Genomic DNA, 8451 nt, shown 5'->3' with positions numbered 1-8451 from the left:
ATGATTTAATGCAGGGAAAGGATGAGCTGACTGCAGTGTCAGGGAAGAGGAGAGGGATTTCATCACATCCAAGCACTGAGGATGCTGCTATTGTTGGGAGGATGAGGATCCTGCCGTGTGTTGAATTCCCCTCTGAGAGCACTGCCAAGCACAACAGTGAGCCAAGAGGAGATTCTGAACAGGAAAAAGCAAAGAGCTGGTGGTTCAGATGAAACGAGCACGGTGGCTCGGATGAAATTACCACAGTGGTTCAGATGGTTCAGTGGCTCAGAGAGCACCGAGAAAGTGTGGCACAAAAGGACTTGAATAAAAAGGGCAGTAATGGGTGCTATCTAGATGGTGAAGGCAGAGGTCATAAACTCATTTGTGTTTTTTGTTCCTGTTGAAGACTCCTCTGTGTTCATCTCCTTGTASCAATTCCATTTCCATGGTAACAATCAGACCATCTACCTGAACTGGAAGTCAATGGCCTCTTTCATGCAGCCTTGTCATGGCCAACCACTGCCTGGCTGACAGTCCTTTGCCCTTGCCTTTTGAACACTGCTGGCTGGGAGCAGGTTATTCAGCTCACAAATTTGTCATCCTTTCTCTTTCTGAGCACACAGTCCTTATTTCTGCTYTTTGTCATCCAGGATTTAACTAAATTTATCTTCATGCAGAGGACGTGGGATCTCCTGAGGCTCCTGGGACAGACCATGGGGATGGGGAAGGAGGGTCCACAAGCATTTGACAATGAGCTGTTCTTTTATGATGCTGGGAGCCCTTCTCTGTGCCTCCCTTTCCTGCTTGCAGGATGTCTGGGTGCTTCACCCCCTCTTGGGCTTTAATTCATCCTAAAGCTTGGCTTTCCAGGGCAGCAAGGCTCAGAGAAGACCCTGCCAGAAGCTTTGAGGAGATTGCACATTAAAATCCCTGTACAGAACATCAGTGAAGGCTTTCTCCGTTGTGTAATACTGTGGCACAAAGCACATCCCAAGAATGCCTTTTCTAAAGAGCAGACTCAATCCATATTTACACCCAAAGCCTTGATTTCTTAAATAAGGAAACCCACACAACCTTTTCAGTGAAAGCTCTCAARGCATCCCAAAGGTGGCTGATTCCATTTTGCATTTGTTGGAAAGGCCTTTAACCCAGGATCACACAGGAAAGCAGTGCCAGCCCACCTTCCCTCCAGCCTGAGGATGTCTTTAGCTGTGCATCCTGTGGCTGCTGCAAGACAGAAATAAAGCTCTGGTCACTGAGGCTGCTRAGAATGATAGAGTTTATTTTACAAACAGACAGTGTCACTGTTGCAGCTCAGCAGTCTATACTCTCTTAATCGTGTTCTGCAACTCCTTTTCACAATCATTCCCTGATGTTTGGCTGYTCTGTGGATGCTATTTTTAAACAGAACAACAGCTCTTTCAGTGTAATGAACAAAATGGGCTYTCTGTACAAACAGCTGTGGATTGCTTTTCAAGTACCATTATTTGTGGTTTTTCTGGGGGGGATTTTTTTGGTGTGTTTGTTTGTTTGCTGTTAAACAGAAATGCAGCTGTCATTAAAATAATTGAAAAAAATACAGTCAGTACCTGTATTTCGCACTAAAGGCCTTTTTTTTTTTTAACATTATTTAACATTTTTAACATTATTTTGGAAACAAAAGTACATGGAGTTTGTCTGTGACTCACACACCCAGGATTGAGCAGTGTCATGCCCTCACATGCACCATTGTCCTCATCTGAGCCACCTTTCCTGTACAGGTGTTTTCCTGAGCTGGAGGATAGGGTGAGAAAAGTTCTGCTTTAGCAGAAATGGAAGTGACTTGAAGCATTGGGAAAAATGATGGAAGAGGACTAATAAGAAAAACACCAAAGACTGACAAAATCTTTAAAGGTAATGTATGACACAGAACAGTTCATCTGGGAACATTCCTTCTGACACACTGTGACATGCTCAAAAAATATTGAAAAGTGGCAACTAAAAGCTGATAAAAATGAATATTTGGCTGCAGCTAATGTACTGGCAGGATCAACAGTGGTCTGCACAGCTATGGGGGTAAGAAATGTGGGATTTTCATGGAAATACTCTGGYAGTCCCATGATTAGGAACAGCCTTGATGTGATATGTGAGAGTTTTATGTTAAATAAACTGTGTTTGTGAGGGTGTGTATTCCTACTCTTTGTGATGCAATGAACCCCTCCTGTTCAATCTCACAGCTAATTTCTCTGGAAAACTATGATTTTATATTGCTCACTAGAAGGTTTTSTGCAGTGATCTTCAGAGTTGTGAGGGTTGTCAGACTGTGCTGGAGACAGGAAGGATTTCTGATTTGATTTCTATGGCACCAAAGCAAAACACACAGTTTAAATAGGAGGAGAATCTGTCTCTTATTTGATTATTTTTTTAAATTAACTTTAGACTTTGTGTGCGTGAGGGGGTTGTACATGTGTGATATTTAGTCATCATGTACTTTATATTAATGGAGTCTTCACATATTCTTTATTAGACATTARTTTAATATTACTGGGGTGTGTAAGCCTTAAGTTATGCAAAACAGATGAAAATTGTAACAGATGGGAATAATGCAATTTTCATGAACATTAATGGCTGTGTTGACCTGGGACCGTTGGTTTTAAGTCTATTTGAAAAGCTGCTGAAGATTCTAAACCTTTTTTTCCATGTGAAGCTTGTAAAGGATCTGGGAGCCATCACCCCAGGCGAAGAGCTGCTGTTCTTTGGGGTTGTAGTGCACAGCAGAATGACTTCCCTGGCGCTTTGGCAAACGCATCCCTGGGCTGCTGTAAGCACTGGCAGCACCCAGAACATCATAAACGCACTGGATGTGGGAGCTGCCTCCAGMAGGAGAGTTGTACACCACGTGCAGSGTGTTGCAGGCCATGAARGCTGCCTCAGCATCCCTGCTGCTGCAGGGGCTGTCCCAGCTGTGCTCCACAGCCATGCTGGCCACATCAATTTTGGTCACCACGATGTTCGCTCCAATCTCTGGCTCTGCATGCAGCGCCCACAGCCCCTGCTCATCCACAGCCAGGTCGATTTTGGTTTGTGGAGAAAGCTGGTAGRCAGGAATCCTCCCAGCCCCTGGCAGCAGCATTTGGCCGGCGATGTTTCTTCTCAGGATGTTGAATTTAATGATCTCGTTCAAGGAGCCGTGCCTGTGGTAGAAGAGGAAGCCCTGGTAGATGGCGTGGCCAGTTCCTTCCCAGGGCCATGGCAAGGGCACCCTGCGAGCCTTCAGGGTCTGATTGTTYTCCATGAATGCCATGATGCTTGAAAATTCCAGCACAACGTTATTTACAGAGCCGCTCAATAAATAAATCTTGGCGTGCTTTTTGCCAGGATCCTTCATCCAAGAGCCGTGCTTTTCTCCAGTTTTCTTAACTATCTTCAGGGACTTAATACCTGCAAGCACATGGTCACAACCTGCAGGGAAACACCCCAAGACAAAAGAACATTAGAATATCTGTACATTTTCTAGTTTCTTTTCTTTGTATTGCTAAGTTTCCTTTTAATTCATCTCTATGTTATTCAATATAATAATAAAGGTTTCAGCTGCTATGATAAATAGCGCTGAAAATAGTTTTATATGATATATTCCTGCTTAGAAAACTGTGTATCTTCATCTATCTGTAAAGAGTTGGGTTTTGTCCTATTACAACAGTGTTACCCCAAAGGAATTTTATTTGTGTGCCTGAAAGGAGACYGAGATCAGGTGATTTTGTGATTATTCTTGTGGGTCCTTTTACAGGGCTGTAATTTTACTTCAGAGAACTGACTTCTGGTTTAGATCAACACAGTAAAATAATCAAATTTATTTCCTGTTGGAGGCATACAAATGAAAATCCATTATCCTGCTATGCCAGATGAATAGTATTTTTTTTCAGGACTGATTTTATCCTCAGGTAGACTCTTTTTATGCATTTGTAGTATAAAAAGAAATAAAAATAGATCAGCACAACAGAAAGCCAAAACACTGGGCTGTCTTCCCATTCCCTTTCCCAACACCTGCACACAAAGGAACCAGAGCAAAATATAGATCACAAACCCAGGGATGTGCATGCATTAAGGTGGTTTTTGAAGGATTTGGTGTGATGTCTGTGCAGTCAGTTCCTGTGCCAGGAGCGTGGCTGGAAGAACCACAAAGTTTTTCACCTCACTGAAGGGTTAAAATTGCTGTCACAATTTTGGCTTTTGCATGCGCTCTGCATGGATGTTTCAGGCCAGAAAGCACCAGGCCTGTGARGACTCAGCCATTTAGACTGTAAGATCTTTATCAAGCAGCATCCTTTCCAGGAAAAAAAAAAAAAACCAACCAAAACCATTGCAAGGCGTGTTAGCAATCTTGTTTACCAAGTGCGCTCATAAATTACTCGCCGCAGCATTTGAAATTTGAGGAATTGCTTTCAGTGAAGTGCAGCCATCCCAGTAAACAGGACAAACAAAGCTCCAAGGCAGGAAGTTCTGGCAGCAGATGAAATGGGGAGAGAGAATCCATCCCCCCTGTTTTTTTTTGGCCTGATATGAACCTATTGAAGTCAGTGGCAAGATTCCAGTTGCCTGTAGAAAGCGATCTTTATGTCGTTTGTGTGTGCTGATACCCTCTAATCAAATTGGATATTGCTGCTACAGCATGGAGGGTTTTGTTTCCTCAGAGTCTTCACTCTTTCCCTGAGCAAGCCACAATAGCTTTTCCCAAAACTAACATTTATTGTTTAGATAGATTGAAAAAAATTAAAGCTGCTGAAGCAAAGCCAGACTTAGCAGCCACTTCCTCTAACCAGATTTTTTGTCTGAAATCTGTGAACAGTGCCTCTCTTCTTGAGAGAAGATTTTTAACTTTGGTTTTTTTTTTTAACAGCCTGAAGGAAGAATGAGAAATTCACAGTAAGCAAAAAATTACCAAATTTTTCCCACATTTTTCTGCAATGARCTCTTCAAAGCGCACTGTTTCCTACCATTTCCCAAAATGTGCAGAAGATAATGTCACATTTTCTACCCAAAGCAGGATGAGGGATCAGCTACTGCATGTRAAAACAGTGATTTTACTCAACGGTTATTTTCTGTGGGAACTTGAACCAAACACAGTAACAAGGCTGGGCTCAAAARAACTCCTTTCTGCTAGATTTTTTAAGTGACCCAGCAAAAATAATCACAGATTCTGGTTAAGGCATGACAGMATAGAAGCAGAGGTGCTATTTGCTAGAGTTGAAGGTCTTCCTGCTGTTTTTTAAGTGCTGTAAAATCTACACAGGGACTACCTTTGCCRTCAAACTCAATGGGGAAAGCAGGACAGCAAAGCAGATGCAAATTGTAGAAGTGAATTAGGTATTTTATTGTGAATTTCATTTTATTTTTGAGGTTTTGACCCTGCCCAGTCTGAAAAACAAAGAMCACCATTAATTCCTTAGTACAGCTGCAGYGCTCAGAAATGYATTTTTCTGGGACTTTGCAAGAGYGCACCTTCAGAAGATCTTCCATGAYTTTACAATAAAAAGCACCTTCCAAAGGRATGAATTTGACATGCAGCAGAATTTCTGCAAAGTAAATGTCTGACTTGTATTTTCCTCCCTCCGTCTCCCATACCTTTTTTGCTTATACAGGATTTTTATAAGCCTAATTTTTATAAGCTATAATCATCAACATGCATGGGACAGGGGTCTGGCTCCTCACCCCAAATTTCTGACAAATAAACTGTTCTTACTTGCATTCAGCATGAGTTTAAGTCTCTTTTTCTCTTCTGCCTCTTCCAGGAGCTGCTGTTCCACCAGCCCTTCGTGCACTTCCACGCAGGCGTTGGAATCTGTGACAGATCCCAAATACTCMATGTCCCTCTGTGCGTGCTCAAGCCTCGTGAGCAAATTCTCTACTTCCCTCTTAAGCTCAGCCTTAGCAGAGTTCAGTCCTGCCAGGCGGGACAGCACCGTCTTTGAGAAGTCTCGGAATTCCTCCACGTATCCCAGSACGTCTTGGTTGCATTTTTCCATCCTCTTCTTGAGTTGGGGGGAAAAAAATACATGGAAAGAAGTGGATATTCTGTGTGCATCACAACCTCACTCATTATTACTTTAAAAACCATGTTGATCTCTCCTTCCCAGTCCCCCTGCATCCATCTATTCCATCCCATCCCAGTGGGATTTTTGTTGGAGGAGAACATCTGGGACTGGCACAAGCATTCCCAGGTCGGGATAAAAACCACACATTTATTTCCTTGGCATGGTTACTGACAGCCACACACTTTGTTTKGCTGCCTAAAGAGGCAAAAGTGCTCTGGAAACAGCCAGAGGTACTTAAAGGGCTCGTGATGTCTATGAATTGCTTTCCAGAAACTTTTTGGAACTCCTGTAGGACCACTGGTGAAGTAGTCTGTCCGAGCTTTCTACAGGAAATCTATAAATATGAACATTTGACATAAATGCACCTCTTCTGGTGCATTTATGGAAGGCAGAATCTTATGGGGCTCTTTTTCACCCATGTAAAAGTGAAAATGGAAATATTGAAATGCTGTGTTTGAGGAAGTTTGGTGTTGAGTTTTTGGATTTGCTTTTTGAGCTGTGGTTTCTCTGYGCTACTCCTCTCTCCCCCATTTATACAAGATCCTCAGTCCCCAGGAAGTTGTTTAATTACTTTCTACAAAAAAAACCCTTTATTTTAAGCTTTTCCAAGTGCTGTCTTCAGTGTCTGCCTCACTGTTTGTCCTGTTCTTTGCTTTTTGCTCCTTGCACCAAATGCCRCAGGTGGAGTCTCCTCATTTTTGAYRGGTGCCAAAGGAATAGAAATWGCCAGGTGAAGTTACTCCCAAAGTGGCCAAGAAAATTTAAATCTCACTCTAAATAATAGGAACAGAATATCAGACTAATTCTTCTGTTCTTTCCGTGTTGAGAAGGTAAATCTAGCCAGAGATTTGTACAAAAAGGGATGAGAGATCAGTGCAAGTCAGGAGCCAGGGATTTGTCAATAATTTAAGATAAACAAAATATGATTATAGCACACCAATACTAAACAGGCATTTTGCAGTTGCTTTTTACTCTAGAAGAAAACCCAGGAAATGGTACATTTATATAACCAGTTGAAAGGAATTCAAGGTATTGAAAGGACTGCATTTCAGTCTCCCAGATATTAAGGGTTTATTGAAAGTGCAGATACAACGCTGGGTTGCATAAATGTGTCTTAAATTACTCTTCCAGGTAGGAATATCTGCACATAGGAAAAATACGCGATGAATTTCTGTCTCCTTGCTAATAAATACTTGTCAGCACTTCTACTGGTGACAATGTGTTTATACAATATGTTTATATATCCCTAGGATGGACTGGGACAGTACTATATAAACTTCTGCATTTTTTAGTTGATTTCACTGATGTCATTAAAAAAAAAATACAAGTGATAGCCAAATAAAAATATAACATTATGAATTTATACTCTGCAACCAACGGCATGGTAATTAGGGATCATTACAGTTAAAGTTTTAGCAACAATTTAACTCATTCCTTGGAAAAAGCTGGAAATGGATCCTCCTGATTTGGTGCATGGTCCAGACTGTCCTGGCCTCAGAATACCCATAGATTTTCAATCCTCTGTGCAGTTAGGACAGAGCTGCAGAAGGRTTTATCAGCACGTACCTCCAGGTTCAGGAAGCGCTGGTCCATGTAGCTCAGCAGAGCTGCATCCTGCATCAGGTACTGCGCTGCTCCCAGCATCCCCATGAGGAGTGGAGCGAGCAAAAAATGCTCCTGCAAGGCTGAAACCATTGTGTCAGAAAATTCTGAAGCAAAGCAGTGAATCAGTTCTGTGGGCAATCCCAAATGCTGCCAGTCCAAGGTCAAATGCAGTTTGCCATTACCTGATGTGAAAAAATAACTGGAAATTACTTTAAAAGTTTAAAATGCTCTGGTTGAAAATATTAAAAGGACTTAAAATGGCTGTTGCATTTTATCATTAAGCAAGTAAAACTGTGGCAGAGGAACTGGATGTGTTTATTTCCAGGAGCCAAATGATGACTTCTCAGTTTGTGATCCTCTGATCAATCCCAGATGTTCAGCTCTGAGTCACGTAGAGCCCATAGGCCAAATTTTATTAAATACAAATAAAAGGAATTTATTTGCCCCTCCTGTCTCCTCCCATCTGCTTTCCCGTGTGAGCAGCCCTGCAKTTTGTGCGTGGTGAGAGTCAGAGTGGATTCAGAGTTGGTGGAACTCAGCTCTGCCCTCCCCATGTCTGTGGCTGAAAAATCATCTGAAGAAATTGATTTCACTTGCATCTATTCAGCCTCTTTACAGTAGCAMTGGAAAACATAAATAAAATTACCTTTTTTTTTAAAAAAAAAAAAAGTTCCTTCCCTTTTTTCTCCTGACAGTATTTTCCCAGCTAAAATCAATATCCTTAACACTGCTCTGGGTCAGTTTAGTGGAGTCAGTGACAGAGTTCTTCTTTTGCAATAATAATTCTGCTTAG

General features: G+C 41.8%; 1 protein-coding gene across 1 annotated transcript; it reads right to left on the bottom strand.

The window, feature by feature from the left end:
- Nucleotides 1-1006: 1006 nt before the first annotated feature.
- On the bottom strand, nucleotides 1007-7975 carry OLFML1 (olfactomedin like 1). The gene is made up of 3 exons (XM_057386545.1): nucleotides 7620-7975; nucleotides 5702-5990; nucleotides 1007-3423 (listed from the first exon to the last, which is right to left on the bottom strand). The coding sequence occupies exons 1-3, from the start codon at nucleotides 7746-7748 to the stop codon at nucleotides 2645-2647; spliced, it is 1197 nt and encodes a 398-aa protein (XP_057242528.1). The 5' UTR covers nucleotides 7749-7975; the 3' UTR covers nucleotides 1007-2644.
- Between the last annotated feature and the right edge of the window lie 476 nt (nucleotides 7976-8451).

Source organism: Malurus melanocephalus, unplaced genomic scaffold, assembly GCF_030028575.1.
Source record: "Malurus melanocephalus ecotype Western Australia unplaced genomic scaffold, MMel_1.1 scaffold_989, whole genome shotgun sequence".
Lineage (NCBI taxonomy): Eukaryota > Metazoa > Chordata > Aves > Passeriformes > Maluridae > Malurus > Malurus melanocephalus.
Note: the sequence above shows the minus strand (reverse complement) of the source record. Positions and strands in the feature narration are given on the sequence as shown.